General features: G+C 46.1%; 1 protein-coding gene across 3 annotated transcripts in view; it reads left to right on the top strand.

Moving 5' to 3' along the window:
* PDE6D (phosphodiesterase 6D) overlaps positions 1–5,154 on the top strand; it is a 52,357-nt gene extending 47,203 nt beyond the window's left edge. For all 3 annotated transcript variants that reach the window (XM_019021964.3, XM_019021965.3, XM_055379765.2), the window contains 2 exons: positions 289–394; positions 4,569–5,154. In XM_019021964.3, coding sequence (XP_018877509.1) covers positions 289–394; positions 4,569–4,650 — 188 coding nt within the window. In that variant the 3' untranslated portion in view covers positions 4,651–5,154. The remainder of the gene's footprint in view (positions 1–288; positions 395–4,568) is intronic.
* The last annotated feature ends 13,238 nt before the right edge of the window (positions 5,155–18,392 follow it).

Raw genomic sequence — 18,392 nt, 5'->3', positions numbered from 1 at the left:
TAGTTCACATCTAGCCTACCTCTAAGAAAATGCTGCTTATATTGTGTCCTGCTCGCTGGTCCTAGTCCTTTAGACCTCAAAGCATGAGAAGCAAGCCTTTGGTGTGGTTCAGAGGACAACCTGAGCAGGCTTCCCTGTCTTTTTTATGCCCCTGGTCTGAGAGGTTGCTGATAGCTTCCTTTGGTGGTTCTCAGGGTAGGAAGAGGCTCACTCTAGAGAGGGAGACAAAGAGCCCTTAAACTTTATACTGGGGCACCTGCTCACCCCGGCTTTTCCTTCTTCCTTCAGAATGGTTCTTCGAGTTTGGCTTTGTGATCCCTAACTCCACAAATACCTGGCAGTCCTTGATAGAGGCAGCACCCGAGTCCCAGATGATGCCAGCAAGCGTCTTAACGTGAGTGAGCAGGTCTCAGGAAATTATGAAGTGTGTCTAGAAACAGGCATTCCAGGCAGGTGGGACTCCTGGTGCCATTCAGTGGGCAGAGAGCTCGGTTGAGAAATAGAGTAAAAGAGTATCCAAGGGTATCTAGGTTTCCAGGTTCCTGACCTTTTTCATATGAAAAAGACAGTATGATAGAGTAGAAAGAATAAAAAAATAAATAAAAATAAAACTTTAGATTAAACCAGATTTAAATTCCTGATTCACCCTGACTACCTGTGTCATCTTGGGCACTAATATACTTTATCTCTCTGAACCTTAGTCTTTCATCTCTAAACACAGAAATTAATTCTGTCTTACAGAGGTGTAATGAAGATAAAATGTGATGACATGGAAGGAGACTGGCGTTTAATATATATACCGAATCTATGTTAATTTGCTCCCATTCCTGACTACCGTACTTCCGGTATCTCTGTATTTTGTTTAGATCACCTTTAACAGAATCTGGCAAAGTCCTATTAATAATTCTGTTTTCGAGGATACTACTTGGTTACAGTTTTTTGGAGAATGGCTTACCATATTAATAGCTTTGGTTCCTGTTCCAAGAACAATTTGTTTGTGCTTTTTCCAAAAACACTGTCAATAACTTCCTACCTCCCATTGTCTGTGGGAAAGATGTTAGTCTCTCAAATGTTATAGTAATAGTACCTTCTAAAGAGTTAGCTGGGCGTAATGGCACACACCTGTAATTCCAGCTACTCAAGAAGCTGAGATAGGAGAATTGCTTGAACCCAGGAGGTGGAGGTTACAATGAGCCAAGATCATGTTCACTGCATTCCAGCCTGGGTAGCAGACCAAGACTCTATTTCAAAAAAAAAAAAAAGTCCCACAGATAATTGTGTAATATTGGATCATCTCTTTCAACAGTTCCTTTATGAAAGCCATATTGAATTTGTTAAAAATTGAGGTTATTGACTTTAAGGTTTTTTGTTTTGGTTTTGGGTTTTGTTTATTTTATTTTTTTAAAAAACAGGGTCTTGCCATGTTGCCCAGGCTGGACTCCAACTGCTGGGCTCAAGTGATCTTCATAGCGCAGCCTCCTAAGTAGGTGAGACTACAGGCATGTGCCACCATGCCTGTCTCTACTTTTTAAGTTTTTTTTTTTGTTTTTTTTTGAGACAGTGTCTCGCCCTGTCACCCAGGCTGGAGTGCAGTGGGGTGATCTCAGCTCACTGCAAGCTCCGCCTCCCAGGTTCAAGCAATTCTCCTGTCTCAGCCTCCCAAGTAGCTGGGATTACAGGCATACACCACCACACCGGTTAATTTTTTTTTTGTATTTTTAGTAGAGACAGGGTTTCGCCATATTGGTCAAGCTGGTCTCGAACTCCTAACCTCAGGTGATCCACCCGCCTCAACCTCCCAAAGTGCTGGGATTACAGGCATGAGCCACCGTGCCCAGCCCCTTTTTTAAAGTTTTTAATAGTTTTTTTTAACAGCCAGGTGTGGTGACACTTTCCTATAATCCTAGCTACTTGGGAAGCTGAGGCGGGAGGATTGCTTGAGTCCAGGAGTTTGAGACTAGCTTGGGCAACATAGCAAGACCCCATCTAGATTTTGTAAGAGGCTGGGCGCGGTGGCTCACACCTGTAATCCCAGCACTTTGGGAAGCCAAGTCGGGTGGATCACGAGGTCAGGAAATCGAGACCATCTTGGCTAACACAGTGAAACCCCATCTCTACTAAAAATACAAAAAATTAGCTGGGCATGGCGGCACACGCTTGTAGTCCCAGCTACTCGGGAGGCTGAGGCAGGAGATCACTTGAATCCGGGTGCCGGAGGTTGCAGTGAGCCGAGATCACGCCTCTGCACTCCAGCCTGGGCGACAGGGCGAGACTCCACCTCAAAAAAAAAAAAAAAAAAAATTGTAATAGAATTTTTTAAAGTTTTAATAGTTTTAAAAGTAGATTTTTTTTATTTTATTTATTTATTTTTTTTGATATGGAGTCTCGCTCTGTCGCCCAGGCTGGAGTGCAGTGGCAAGATCTCGGCTCACTGCAAGCTCCACCTCCCAGTTTCCCATCTTTCTCCTGCCTCAGCCTTCCGAGTAGCTGGGACTACAGGCACCCGCCACCACGCCCAGCTAATTTTTTGTATTTTTAGTAGAGACGGGGTTTCACCGTGTTAGCCAGGATGGTCTCAATCTCCTGACCTCGTGATCCGCCCGCCTCGGCCTCCCAAAGTGCTGGGATTACAGACGTGAGCCACCGTGCCTGGCCTAAAAGTAGATTTTTTAATTACAGTAGTAGCTATTTTTATATCTTATCAGCCAGTCAGATTCTGAGTACCTTATTTACCTGTTTTTTGGGGTTTCTTTTTTTTTTTTTGAGACGGAGTCTCACTCTGTCACCCAGGCTGGAGTGCATGATCCCAGCTCACTGCAACCTCCGCCTCCCAGGTTCACGCCATTCTCCTGCCTCAGCCTCCTGAGTAGCTGAGACTACAGGCACCCGCCACCACGCCCGGCTATTTTTTTTTTTATATTTTTAGTACAGACGGGGTTTCACCATGTTAGCCAGGATGGTCTCGATCTCCTGACCTCGTGATCTGCCCGCCTCAGCCTCCCAAAGTGCTGGGATTACAGGCATGAGCCACCACGCATGGCCTATTTACCTGTTTTATAATTAATTACCAGCAGAAATGTATCTGCTGGTTATTAATTACCCTGGGAAAGTACAGAGTAGTTTAGGAAAGCAGGGTTTTTTTTTTTTAGATTTTATTAAACTTCATTTGACTTCTTCTTCACGAGGCGTGATTTTTTGTTGCTGGTTTTTTTTGAGACAGTCTCGCTCTGTCTCAAACCTATCATAAGATGAAAATATCATAAGTCAAAAATGCATTTAATATCCCCATAAATCCACTATAAAGTTGAAAGATCATAAGTTGATTCATTATAAGTAGGGAACCAACTATACTTAACTTTTTATTTTTTATTTTTTTTAATTTTTTTTGAGACGGAGTCTCGCTCTGTCGCCAAGGCTGGAGTGCGGTGGCGTGATCTCGGCTCACTGCAAGCTCCGCCTCCCGGGTTCCCACCATTCTCCTGCCTCAGCCTCCCGAGAAGCTGGGACTACAGGCGCCCGCCACCACGCCTGGCTAATTTTTTTGTATTTTTAGTAGAGACAGGGTTTCACCCTGTTTAGCCAGGATGGTCTCAATCTCCTGACCTTGTGATCCACCCACCTCGGACTCCCAGAGTGCTGGGATTACAGGCGTGAGCCACCGTGCCCGGCTACTTAACTTTTTAGAACCCCCAAAAACAGTTGCCCTAAACTCAGCTCAAGTGTGATTTGGTAAGGCCATGGTCTCTCCCATTTTACAAATGGGAGCACTGAGATACCCACCAAGAAAAATGAAATTCTTCCCTCACACCTCACAATACAGGTACATCATTTAGTGTTCTGTAGTTGTAAGTCATAGAAACAGGCTCTGGCTAATACAAGAGCTGAAAGACTAAGGGGGAGAGCTGGGACGGCTTGGAAGATGCAGATGGGCAGGAATCCCTGGATGGCTTCCTCAAGGAGAAGCTACAGGAAGGATCTTGCTCAAGGGAAAGAGTCTGATTGGCCTAAGTTACATCCTCTGTTCACCCTTTTGCCAGGTGAGTGAGGGGCCACTCACTTGGCACGTGGACTGGAGGAAGGGTGGTTCCCAAATGAAGAGCAAGGAGCTGTTACCCAAAGGCAGGAAAATAGATGTGGGCCAGGCCAAAGCCCACCTTTTGACTATTGTGAGTACTGTAGGGAAGGATACTGCCCCTGAGGTCTGCAGGCTTCTATATGTAAACCAGCCAGAGGTGTCCATGAATGCGGTATCAGAAAGTCAGTCGGATCTATAAGCACCCTGTGTGCAGAGCACTCTACTAAGGGCTTTAGAGTGTACCAAGGAGTGGAGACATGCTCTCACTTCTGATTTGTGAGCTTGACAGGGATGAATGTAACCACATAAGTTAAATGTCGTGTTAGACTTGTAGCCCCATATAGACAAGGATTTTAATGTCCCCAGGCTAAGACTCTGGGTGGGTGCATGTCCATTGGCCCAGGAATCCAGATGGAAACCACTTTGTGGAAATGAAATCTTGTGCCTAACATGCTCACTCTCTTTTGCCCTCTGTTTCTCTTCTTACTTACAGTGGGAACGTTATCATAGAAACAAAGTTTTTTGACGACGATCTTCTTGTAAGCACATCCAGAGTGAGACTTTTCTATGTTTGAAAGAAGAATGTGTGTACATTTCAAGAATTTGGGTTTTTTGGAGGGAGGAGGAAACTGTTTACTTTTTTCCTCCACATGTTTGATTTTTGACACATACACCCCTAATTCCCTCAACAGCAGAACCTACCTGCAGCCACCAGGGGACCAGCTCTGTGTAGGTAACCAGATGGCTCTTTTTCCCAAGCTGCCATCTTCCAGCTGACCAGACTAAACTCCCAACCCCAGACCAGGGCAGGGGACAGGTCTCAAGTCCTTCCCAGCATACACACAGGGAACAAACACATACCACAAACCGGTAACTGTACCTGTCACCCTCCTTGTCTCCTCCTTGGGCCCTACAGGCTACACATCTACCTTTGGCCCCTGGTTTTGGAAGAATTCCGTGTTCCTGACCCATGTTTAGTTTTTTCCTACCATTTCTATTTCATACATTCTCATACATTTAACTTGTAAAATAGACTGTGATATTATTACATAATGTAATTAAAAATATGAATTAAAATATTCCTACAGTCTTTAGCATGGCACTGCTTTTATCTCTCCTTTTTCTGGAAAGTGAACCTGGCTGCATAATGGAAAGAAACAAAATATAAGATCACAACTGTATTTCACTCCAGGAATGGAACTGATAGATCTTGTTCCCTAGTGCCACAGTTACTCCTTTCCAAAATTGTGCAACATACTTGAACCAAACCCATGACCTTAACATTTGTCTTTTAGACACAATCTTTAATGGTTCTTTTCCACAACATACATGCACCCTTTGTTTGTTTATTATTGTTAATTTTTTCTATTTGTTTACAGTATTCATTTGTTCAAGAAGTTTCAAGAAAGGGCAATTCTAAGTTAGTAGAGTAGGGACTCTTGTATTCCTAAATGAGACTAGAAGCTACAAAATGAAAAGATCTGCATGAACCTAACTGGAGAATGATGGTAAGGCGTCTGGGCTGGGAGGAGGCTGGGAGGCCTTTAAGACTGTTGTCATTGGAAGCCAGCGTGGGAGAGAAGGGATTACAACTGGCAGTGCTTTCAGGTCCGACATAAGAGAGAACACCAAAAAGTGTTCTTACCTCTGAGCTACTAGTAGCCTTCAGTGTCTTTTTTTGTTGTTGTTTTGTTTTGAGACAGAGTCTCACTCTTGTTGCCCAGGTTGGAGTCCAATGGCGGGATCTCAGCTCACTGCAACCTCTGCCTCCTGGGTTCAAGCAATTATCCTGCCTCAGCCTCCCGAGTAGCCCGTCACCACACCTGGCTAATTTTTTTGTAATTTTAGTAGAGACAGTTTCACCATGTTGGCCAGGCTGGTCTCGAACTCCTGACCTCAGGTGATCCGCCTGGCTCGGCCTCCCAAAGTGCTGGGATTACAGGCATGAGCTACCACTCCCGGCATGCCTTCACTGTCTTTTATAAAATACCAACAATTACATGTTTTCAAGTTACCAAAGCAGTAAGGTCTGAGGCCAGAGGACAGAACACATCAAAGGTATGGCTCTCTTTGGTGTAGCTCTTGCTCTCAGATTCCTCTTTTCCTTTTCTCTCTATTACCTGAGTCTGTTTGCATCTGCAGGTGGGGAGGAGAAACAGTATATTTTTAGTGTACTACCATCTTTCAATGATGATTCAATTCCTCATATTAGATCTGTTGTCTTCAAAAGCTGTTTTTTATTTAATTTATTTATTTATTTATTTTGAGACAGAATCTTGCTCTGTCGCCCAGGCTGAAGTGCAGTGGCATGATCTCGGCTCACTGCAACCTCCACCTCCTGGGTTTAAGCAGTTCTCCTGTCTCAGCCTCCCAAGTAGCTGGGATTACAGGCACACACCACCACACCGGTTAATTTTTTTTTTTTTGTATTTTTAGCAGAGACAGGGTTTCACCATATTGGTCAGGCTGGTCTCAAACTCCTGACCTCAGGTGATCCACCCCCCTCGGCCTCCCAAAGTGCTGGGATTACAGGCATGAGCCACCATGCCCGGCCCAAAAGCTATTTTTTAAATACCAAAGTTTGGATGGAAAAACAAGTTGGGGTAACCCCAGCAATTTAGGAGACCAAGGCGGAAGGATCGCTTGAGCCTGGGGGTTCGAGATGAGCCTGGGCAACAATGGTAAAACCCAGTCTCTACAAAAAAAAATGATAATACATAAATTATCCAGGCATGGAGGTGTGTGCCTGTAGTCCTAACTACTCGGGAGGATGAGGCAGGAGGATTGCTTGAGCCCAGGAGGCAGAGGTTGCAGTGGGTTGAGATCGTGCCACTGCACTCTGGCATGGGTGACAAAGCAAGACCCTGTCTCAAAAAAAAAAAAAAAAAAAGAGAAAAGAAAAAACATAGCCGGGCATGGTGGCGGGCGCCTGTAGTCCCATCTACTCAGGAGGCTGAGGCGGAGGTTGCAGTGAGCCAAGATCATGCCACTGCACTCCAGCCTGGGCAACAGAGCGAGACTCCGTCTCGGAAAAAAAAAAAGAAAGAAAAAAACAAGGTGAAAATGAATTGCTTTATTGTTTATTTATCTATTTATTTATTCTTTTTAGAGACAGAGTCTCTCTGTGTCACCCGGGCCAGAGTGCAGTGCCATACTAGCTCACAAGAGCCTCAAACTCCTGGACTCAAGAGATCCTCTAACCTTAGCCTCCCGAGTCGCTGGGACTACACATGTGTGCCACCATGCCCAGCTAATTTTTAAAAATCTTTTTTTTTTTTTCTGAGACAGAGTTTCACTCTGTCACCCAGGCTGGAGTGCAGTGATGCGACCTCAGCTCACTGCAACCTCTGCCTCCCAGGTTCAAGCAATTCTCCTGCCTCAGCCTCCTGAGTAGCTAGGATTATAGGCGCGCACCACCACATCCAGCTAATTTTTGTATTTTTAGTAGAGACGGGGTTTTACCATGTTGGTCAGGCTGGTCTTGAACTCCTGACCTCGTGATCCACCCACCTCAGCCTCCCAAAGTGTTGGGATTACAGGCGTGAGCCACTGCGCCCAGCCTGAATTACCTTCTTAAAATGCCATCTCTTTTTCTCAGAGTGAACCCATCTCCTCTTTGCTAAACCATATCTGCTCCCCATAATTCCATCAAGGAATGTTCTCATGGGACTGTACACACTGTAGTGGAGAAAGGACTTCCCAGAGAATGCTTCTCCACTCACTCATCTGTCCAAAACAGTCAGACACGCTTCTTGCTAGCTGCTCTGAGAAAAACAGAAAGTGTGTGCTTCAGGGACAGTACTGACTAGGGGCTCCAAGTAGTGTGGGTGGGATTTGAACTGGTGGGAAGGAAGGCTGAATGCTAGGAGAAGGAGGGAATTGGCGCAGGCCTAAGTAAACACAAGCAAAAGGAGAGGACAGGAGAACTGTAGGGACTAGGACCCTTGTGAAGTCAAAGTCAGCTCTTGCATGGTGGGCCTTAATGCAGGCCCAGATGCCTGGAGATGCAGCTTTTTCTGGATACACTGAAGGCTGCAGAATGTTCCTGGAAAGAGACTCATATAGACCAGGCCTGGCACAGTCTATGGCCACTGATTTTCAAATCAATGATGGGCATCTCCCCACCCCACCCGGCTCCCAGAGAGTCTGATCAGTAGGTGTGAGGCCCAGAAATCTGCACCTTAAAGCCGCCAGGTGATTCCGATGCAGGTGGTCTATGGACCATGCTTTGAGAAATACTGGTAGAGGCATTTAATATGTGTTAGAGACATAGATGTGTACATGAGGATGGCTGCAGGACAGACTGAGGTCTCCAAGCAGCTTGCTTAAGGAACAGAGTCCCATCTCTGACCTGTACAAGCTGAGAGGGAGAGTTCACCTGCTCAGGGCAATCAAGAGGGGCTTAAGAGTCTGTGTTGGGGAGGAGAAGGGGGAGGAATCCCAGACCGCACAGCCTTGGAGAAGGAGACTTGCAAGAAAGAATATAGATTTCTATTTAGAGAATTTTGGTTAAACTTTGCTGTGTAATATGCAATACACCCTCGCATCAGTACCCCCATTATGTTTCTTGCCAGTGTTTTGAGTATTGGGCTTTTGTGATGGGGAATGTGATGAAGTACCGAGTCTGGCCCTCGTTAGGCAGGAAAGTCTTCCAAAGGGGATATAGCCACATTGAGGCCACACTGATAGGCCTGTTATACCCACTAATAAGATGCTGTGCTAGGCACAAGCTTACCTTTACTGAGTTTGTCTGTAGTAGGAGGATACAACAAATAATTACCAGAAATGCCATAAGAGGCTTGGGGCAGTGGCTCATGCCTGCAATCCCAGCACTTTGGGAGGCTGAGGCGGGTGGATCACGTGAGGTCAGGAGTTTGAGACCAGCCTGGCCAGTATGGTGAAACCCCGTCTCTACGGGAAAAAAAAAAAAAATCTGGGCGTGGTGGCAGGCACCTATAATCCCAGCTGTTCAGGAGGCTGAGGCAGGAGAATCGCTTGAACCCGGGAGGTGGAGGTTGCAGTGAGCCAAGATCGTACCACTGCACTCTAGCCTGGGTGACAAGAGCAAAACTCCATCTCAAAAAAAATAAAATAAAATAAAAAGCTGGGCGCGGTGACTCATGCCTGTAATCCCAGCACTTTGGGAGGCCAAGGCGGGCGGATCACAAGGTCAGGAGTTCGAGACCAGCCTGGCCAACACAATGAAACCCCGTCTCTACTAAAAATACAAAAAATTAGCTGGGCATGGTGGCAGGTGCCTATAATCCCAGCTACTCGGGAGGCTGAGACAGGAGAATAGCTTGAACCCAGGAGGCGGAGGTTACAGTGAGCTGAGATTGTGCCACTATACTCCAGCCTGGGCGACAAAACTAGACTCCTTCTCACAAAAAAAAAATGCCATAAGAGAAATACCAGGTAGAAATTTAAAGGAAGAGGAGATTACGCTCAAGACAAAATCGGAAAAGCCTTTTCTCCAGATCCTTCAACCCTCAGCCCACAAAACATGTTCAAATCACCTTAAAAAATAAATTTCTAAAAATAAGACTTCTCTTCAATCCTGCATGGCCTTCAGCTCCTGCCCTAGTCCTTCTCTTTCTCTGCAGATCCAAACTTGGAATTGTCTTCACTCACGCTTCCCACTCCTCTCATCCATTCCTCAAACACTGCCATCTGGCTCTGGCCCCACCCCTTTGCCGGGCCCCTTCAAGTCCTTGCTTTCTCTGCTGCATCTGATTCTTCTGACGTCTGCTGGGTTTCTCTTCTCCTTAGATTCTGGGAGCCCCTCTTCTGGGTGTTCTGCTCCTTCCTCATCTGTAGGCTCTTCATTTTTCTTCCAGCTGCCTCGTCCCAAAAATGTTTTAGATTTTCTTTTTTAGTTGTAGTGTATTGAGAAGATGCTATGTGCCAATTCTTTAAGCATTACGCATTTACTCCACACACATTTACTGAGCACTTTTTATACTCCAGACACTGTTCTAAGCGGTGGAGATAACTTACTAGACAAGATGAGATGAACGAGGGCCCTATTTTACCATTAGATTTTTTTGTTTGTTGTAGATGGAGTTTCACTCTTGTTGTCCAGGCTGGAGTGCAGTGGCGTGGTCTTAGCTTACTGCAACCTCGTCCTCCCGGGTTCAAGCAATTCTTCTGCCTCAGCCTCCCAAGTAGCTGGGATTACAGGCGCCTGCCACCACGCCTGCCTAATTTTTGTATTTTTAGTAGGGACAGGGTTTTACCATGTTGGCCAGGCTGGTCTTGAACTCCTGACCTCCTGATCCACCCACCTCAGCCTCCCAAAGTGCTGGGATTACAGGCGTGAGCCACCATGCCCAGCCAATCTCCCATTAGATTTTAATGGGAGGAGACAGAAGGCAAATAAATAATTTCAGATAGTGATCAGTGTTCTGAAGAAAACAAGACAGTGCAATGACAGCATCAGTCTGGAGTGAGGGGGTGTAGAAACTGAAAGAAGTCAAGGCCAGGCATGGGTGGCTCACAACTATAATCCCAACACTTTGGGAGGCCAAGGGGGAGGATCACTTGAGGCCAGGAGTTCGAAACCAGCCTGGGCAACATAGCAAGACCCTGTCTGTATTTTTTTTTTTAATAAACAAATGAAAGAAGTCAACATTCAGCAATTGACTTCCAAAACAGGATTTTTGAGTCTCCAGCACAAAACAGGATTTTTGAGTTTCCAGATTTTCTTCTGGAAAGCCAGGCTTTACTCAGAAAGAAAAGAGTTTTTAAATCTCTTAAACTGACATCAACATGGCAAGAACCAGGTGTACCATACTTGATTACCTGTTGAATACAGAGAACTCAGGCTACAACGTGAGGGAAATCCCTGCGTTATAGGAGGAGGTGAAAGCCCTCCCCTTGCAGCCTAGAGTAGGATGGAGAAGAGAAATGAGGAAGAAGTCGGGCAAAGAGGTCAAGTGTCCTTGCTTTCCTTCACTCCCAGTCACGGGTGAGAGGGGTGGCTGGATACATCCACCCAGGTGGGCATGGGCTGTCTCCATTCTCCTTGCCCTACTGCCCCACAGCCCAGTAGACCCTAGCCCGTTGACCTCACTTCATAAACATCTTGTTCATGTCCTCGCCATCCCCACGGGCCCCACCTCAGGTCCTGTAACCATCTCAGGACTGCAGCACGGGCCTCCCTTCCTGACTTATCCTCCACATCACAGCCAGAAAGAACAAGCTAAGGTGCAATCTGATCACCAGCCCTGCTAGTTACAATACTGTCCTGTACCTGTGGGACAGTACTTTAAGCCTGTATTGTCAAGTTTATTTTTAGAACTTCTTGCTAGTGACCTGGTAATTGTTGCACAGCTTTCAAAACACAGTTAAAATGGTCCTCAAAGTGAAGACATAATCAGGCTTAGCAATTCTCTTTGGTGATTTTATTTGATCTGTAACCAAGCAGCTTCAGCTGTAGCTTTAAATAAACTGAGGGATGGAGCCGGGTGAGAATCGGGGATTTGGTGAAGATGTTTCGTTCCCAGGGCACTTCCACAAACTCAGAGGGAGGCCGCAGGATTTTTTTAATTTTCAAAGAAAATACAGTGGCACTGAACATCTGTCCTATTAATGCTTAACTATTAGCTAAGATTGTTAAGTTTCAAATTAGGCCGTGCTGCATTCTCTTTGATGAAATATCTGGGAAGCTGAGCTTGCGGAGGTTTGGGTGATAAGAAGCAAGAACCCAGAGAAAATCAACGTGAACAGGAGATGAGGGTGGTGGCGTCCGTTCGGATTCCAAGGTACAAAAAGCTGTGCAGTGCCTAACAGGCACACACACCCCATTAGTAAGACATTCGTTGTAATCAAAAATGAAATTAGGCCGGATGCGGTGGCTCATGCCTGTAATCCCCACACTTTGGGAGGCGGGTGGATCACTTGAGGCCAGGAGTTCAAGACCAGCCTGGCACAGTGAAACCCCATCTCTACCAAAAAATACAAAAATTAGCTGGGTGTGGTGAGGCATGTGCCTCTAGTCCCAACTACTTGGGAGGCTGAGGCAGGAGAATCGATTGAACCTGGGAGGTGGAGGTTACAGTGAGCTGAGATCACACCACTGCACTTTAGCCTGAGCAACAGAGTGAGCCCGTCTCAAAAAAAAAAAAAAAAAAAAAAAAAAAATTTTTTTTTCTCAATTTATGTGGCTTCTTTTCTCCAAAATAATGTGACAAGCTACTAAGGGCAGAAATGCTTCGTAAGTTGTTTGAAACTAACTAACTAAAGAGGAGTTAGATATTTATTTTGGCATAAAAGTTACTGAAACACTAAGATTGCTGTGAACAGAGAAAGTTGGGGGACCTCTGTTAAGCTCTTAAAGACATATTTGTCTTGAAGGACCAGGCACCAGGGCTTACACCTGCAATCCCAGCACTTTGAGAGGCCGAGGCAGGAGGATTGCTTGAGCCCAAGAATACAAGACCAGCCTGGGGAACAAAGCAAGATCCCGTCTCTGCAAAAAAAAGTTTGTTTTAAATTAGCTGGGCGTGGTGACACACACCTGTGGTCCCAGCTATTTGCAAAGCTGAGACAGGAGGATCACTTGAACTCAGGAAGTTGAAGCTGCAGTGAGCCATGTTCATGCCACTGCACACCAGCCTAGGCAACAGAGTGAGATTCCCGTCTCAAAAAAATAAAATGTCTTTCAGAGGGTTAAAAACATATACTCAGCTGGGCACGGTGGCTCCCTGCTGTAATCCCAGCACTTTGGGAGATGGAGACAGGGGATTGCTTGAGATCAGGAGTTCGAGATGAGCCTGGGCAACATGGTGAAACCCCCTCTCTACAAAAAATACAAAAATTAGCTGGGCGTGGTGGTGCACACCTGTAGTCCCAGCTACTCAGGAGTCTGAGGTGAGAGGATCGCTTGAGCCTGGGAGGCAGAGGTTGCGGTGAGCCGAGATCACTCCACTGCACCCCAGCCTGGGTGACAAAGTGAGACCCTGTCTCAAGAAAGAAGCATACACTCATCACCATCACTGGCAGCTGTAGCAACAAATGGGTATTGACCACCCACTTCTGAGCTCTGAAGCAGCTCTTGGTTCAATGGAATGCTTTTGAATTCTTGCACTTATTAAAGGAAATGTATTCAACGGAAAAGGCATCTAGTCAGATATCTTAGAATGGCTTCTTAAGTGAACTGACTTACTCAAATCATCCCCTAAATAACTCTTCTCTGTTATAAGAGGATAAGCAAAGTTATTGTCACTTGAATGCTTTATATATATTATATTAATTATTTCATTTTGAGCTAAATTATGTGCATTTGAGATATAATATGCTATCTGAATATTTTATGGGTCACAAGGTGCCCTGGCATAATCCAGTGGAGATGATTGGTCTACTTGTTTACAGAACTTAAAATTACATTTTATTGTTTTATGTTATTAAACAGGTCAATCGTGATCATTTCTTTTCTTTATGATACACTGTTGGCCATGCATATTGTTTACTTGAGGTCTAGCCCTCAGTCAGGTTTAGAATCTAAATAATCTCCACTGGCAGGTATATACTAACTTTTAATTGGCTTATATTCAGCAACAAGCTGAATACAATTTAACAGATATTGAAAAATTTGAATAATATTCATTTGGTAAAATTAGGCTAAGATTATAACATTTTTCTTGGAGGATTCCAAGAAAGTAAAAGCAGACTTACTTAAAAATAGACATTTTCAGCCAGGCACAGTGGCTCATGCCTGTAATCCCAGCACTTTGGGAGGCCGAGGCAGGCGGATCATGAGGTCAGGAGTTCAAGACCAGCCTCACCAACATAGTCAAGCCCTGTCTCTACTAAAAGTACAAAAACTAGCCAGGCATGGTTGCACACACCTGTAATCCCAGCTACTACTCAGGAGGCTGAGGCAGGAGAATCGCTTGAACCTGGGAAGGGGAGGCTGCAGCGAGCCAAGATTGCGCCATTGTACTCCAGCCTGGGCGACAGAGCAAGACTCCATCTGAAAAAAAAAAGTAGATGTTTTATGATACTAAAATAATTTGACAACCAGAGTGATCCTCAAACATTTGTAGGCTACAAATGATGTTATAGCACCAAATTCTAGAACCTCAGTTGTGGATTTATGGTATTTCTGGAGGAGATACACAGTGATATTCTAAGGAAAACCATGCCTCTGCACACAGGCATCTCCTTGGCGTCTTACCTGAGAAGGCAAAAAGCCACTGGGACGGCCACATCAAAAACATGTCATTGCACAAGAGGCTACCAGTAAAAGTTAAGTTGCTGTTTTTGATTTCTCTTTAATTTTTTAAATGTTTGTAAGAGTCAGGGGTCGCACTATGTTGCCCAGACTGGTCTCAAACTCCTGGGCTCAAGCAGTGCCCCCACCTTGGCCTCCCAAGGTGCTGGGATTACAGGCATGAGCCCACCGTGCCCAACCAGTTTGTTATTTTGGTAGGCCCTGGGCAGTCCTACCTCAGTCTCTCCTCCCAGTCCCCACTCCAGTCCCCTCAGTCCCTTCTCTGTATCCCCCTGCTATAGTCTGAATGTTGGTGTCCCCCCCAAAATTCCTATGTCTCCCCAAGGAGACAGTGTTAGGAGGTGGGGCCTTTGGGAGGTGATTAGGTCATGGGGGTGGAGGCTTCATGAATGGGATTAGTGCCCTTATAAAAAGAGACACCAGAGAGCACCCTCCCCCTTTCCACCATGTGAGGACGCGGCAAAGAGGCATCGTCCATGGGCCAGTAAGCAGCCTTCACCCAACGGCAAGTGTGCCAGCACCCTTTGGTTTTGGTTTTGTTTTCGTAGACAGCCAGCACCTTTGATCATGGATTTCCCAGACTCCAAAACTGTGAGAAATAAATATTTGTTGGGTGGTTGTTGTTGTTGTTGTTTTGTTGTTTTGAGATGGAGTTTCGCTCATTGCCCAGGCTGGAGTCCAATGGTGCAATCTCGGCTTGCTGCAACCTCAGCCTCCTGGGTTCAAGTGATTCTCCTGCCTCAGCCTTCCGAGTAGCTGGGATTCCAGGCATCTGCCACCATGCCCAACTAATTTTTGTATTTTTAGTAGAGACAGGGTTTCACCATGTTGGCCAGGCTGATCTTGAACTCCTGACCTCAGGTGATCCGCCTGCCTCGGCCTCCCAAAGTGCTGGGATTACATGTGTGAGCCACCGTGCTCAGCCAATATTTACTGTTTATAAGCCACCCAGTTGAAGGTATTTTGTTACAGCAGCCTGAGCTGACTGAGTCACCCCTTAGTCTCACCCTGCAGTCCCCCCACATTCCCCCTCCAACCTCCTGAGTCCCCCACAGACCCCTCAGCTCTTCCAGTGGCTGAGTCCTCTGCTGTATGAGCCTCCTGTGCCATAAACAGCTGGAGCTGCACCAGTCCCTGTCACACTGTGTCACCTGAGAGCCCTGACCCATCCTGCCTGTAGGAGGGTTGCCAAAATCCCTGTAACCTGCAGTCACTAATCATAATGAACAGTGACAGTCGGGGGAGGCCTGTGTTTGTCCTCACCTGGACAGGAGCAGAGCTGGTGAGCTCCGTTCCAGTCATGAGGAACCCAAAGCCTCATAGGGGAAGTTTCTTGCCTAAAGCCTCCCTCAAGTAGGGTCAGAGCCAGGCCTGTCCTGCTCCCAGCATCTTCAGGACAAGGCTGGGCATGACAGCTGTGGAGGATATGCCATCCTCTGCTGCTGCCTGTTCCCTTAGAAGTCCTTGGCTGGGATATCATCTGATCCCTTCCATGCACCACTTTGACCTGGAGAGCAGATGGCCATTTTTTGGCTGGAGTGTCCTTGAGAGCACCAGAAAGGAGGAGTGGTGAGTAAGCCTGGTGGCCAGCTATGTGACAAGGTCTCAAGCAGCCACACCCCTCAGACAGCAGCATCTTTCCTCTGCTTGGAAAGGACCCAGAGAGCAGGGATGAGCGTATAGTTCCTCAGATGCTGGTGGCTTGGCACCCCAAGACACAGGCATTCTATGTTGGCATCCACTGAAGGACCTGTGTGGTCTTTGGGGCATTGTGTGGCACTAGCTGCCAACCCATGAGGTCACTTATGTCTAAATTGTCTCTCTCTCTCCTGATCCAAGCCCCACTCCAGTCAGCCCTGAAGGGCTTGACCCCTCCCTGTGTAGTCAGCAGGGCCCTTTCTCACTGTTCTCTCCCACTGTGGTCATGTCTCTGAACTTTGGTCCATGATACATAAAAACACATTAGCCCTTTTCTACTCTTGAGAGCTTGATTTCTCATCTCGCTATGAGTAAAGAGAGTCACTTTGAAACTCAAGCTGAGCAGTGTCTTCTTGGCCCAGGCTGCGTCCTTCCCTCAGAGAATGAGACTCAAGCTCCCTGCCTAGCCCTAGTGGTGGAAGAGCTATGAGGGGAAGTGAAAGAAGTACTCAGGGGCAATAACAAGGGCAATGTTGACATGTGGTTCCACTACCACTGGGTGCAGTCATACTCCAGGTCCACCTGCCCAAGAGCAGGCCCAGGTCACCCTGATTCCATTTTGAATTGTATTGAAATTCCTCAAGTACCCACTGACTGGATGTGGCAGACATCAGTTGCTTTCTCCTGCCCAGCCTCCCTCCTATTCATAACACTGACTTTTCATAATGGAAGATCTCCTACCCCATTCTCACCCTCTGTCCAAGTGCCTCTGTGGGTCTGACTTGGGGTTGGGGCCACATGACCAGATCTCACCAGTGACAGCCTTCTGCAGGACTTAGGCTGGAACCATGGGGAAAAAGACTGGTTCCCCCTCAGAGATGGTGGGTCCCAGCAGGCCCCATGAGGAGGACCTGCAGAGCACAGCCCAATCCCAACTGAACTAGGAATGGGGAATGAGGGGCTGCTGGCTTCCCACAGGGCTCATGATGTCTGTCACACTGCTTTCTCAAGAGTTTCATTAGAAAACTAACAGTCCTGTTAACATACTACCTTTTCAGCCCTCCCACTCCCACCACCAAGCTAGGTGAAGAAGCTACCATATTCAATAGTATTATAGCTGTGAAACGGCCAGAAAACAAAACCAATGCCAAAGAAAACAGAGCTGACGGAGGGTGGGAGGGAGACGGGTTCCCGATGACATGGTTTAAGGACCTGAATCCTGCTGTACCTGAAGCCATGCTATCTCAGGACATCCTAGTGACAACAAACTTCCTTTTTTCATAAACCAGTTTGTGTTAGGTTTCTGTCACTTGCAACTGAAAGAGACCTAACGGATGTAGAGATTGCTGTTTTGCCTTTTTTTCTTTGTTTTCTTTCTTTCTTTTTATTGATTGTTAATTTATTTCCCTGCTGAAATCTATGTGTGGAAAATTTACAAAACAACCTTAAAGAAAAAATAATTCCACCACCAAGAAGTGACATTTTGGTGAACTTCATTCGTGACTTTTTTTTTTCTTGATCATTAGATTATACCGTAGACACAATTCTGTATCAACTTTTTTTCTCTTGACATTTTAAAACAGGCTCTTCTCTACATTATTCAAAACTACTTGTAGTTCTGGAGGGAAGGGCACATGCTTCACATTAACAGTTAACAGAGGGCTATTGGACCAGACAAGGGGTTGAGGGGGGGTCTCACTGTATTCCTCACATAGTACTTTTGTCTAGCGTGAAGGTCATGCAGTGGGCCTGGAATGCTTTTATAAATTTAAAAACAATTTTGAAAATTTCTTGTAAACATTGTGATATCTACCAAGTGGTTATACTGTAAGTGACTTGCCTGCTTCCTGATGATCGAGCATTTGGCTTGTCTCTAATTTTTTACTCTTATCAATCAATAATGTTAGGCCAGGCACAGTGGCTCACACCTGTAATCCCAGCTACTCTGGAGGCTGAGGGGGGAGGATGGCTGAGCCCAAGAGGTCAAGGCTACAGTGGGCCCAGATCATGCCACTGCACTCCAGCCTGGCAACAGAGCCAGACCCTATCTCAATAAAATAATAATAATAATAATAATAATAATAATGCTGTTATGGACACGTTCAGGTCTAGTGCCTCCCTCAGCAGTTCTTTTTTTTGAGACGGAGTCTACTCTGTCTCCCAGGCTGAAGTGCAGTGGCCCAATCTCGGTTCACTGCAACCTCCGCCTCCCAGATTCAAGCGATTCTCCTGCCTCAGCCTCCAGAGTAGCTGAGATTACAGGTGCGCGCCATGCCCAGCTAATGTTTGTATTTTTAGTAGAGATGGGGTTTCACCATGTTGGCCAGGCTGGTCTTGAACTCCTGACCTCAAGTGATCTGCCCACTTCAGCCTCCCAAAGTGCTGGGATTACAGGCGTGAGCCACCTTGCCCGGCCTTTCCTCAGCAGATTTCCTGGCAGTGGAA

The sequence above is a fragment of the Gorilla gorilla genome, chromosome 11, assembly GCF_029281585.2.
Source record: "Gorilla gorilla gorilla isolate KB3781 chromosome 11, NHGRI_mGorGor1-v2.1_pri, whole genome shotgun sequence".
NCBI classification, from domain to species: domain Eukaryota; kingdom Metazoa; phylum Chordata; class Mammalia; order Primates; family Hominidae; genus Gorilla; species Gorilla gorilla.
The sequence above is the reverse complement of the archived record's forward strand: the minus strand, read 5'-3'. Positions and strand labels throughout refer to the sequence as shown.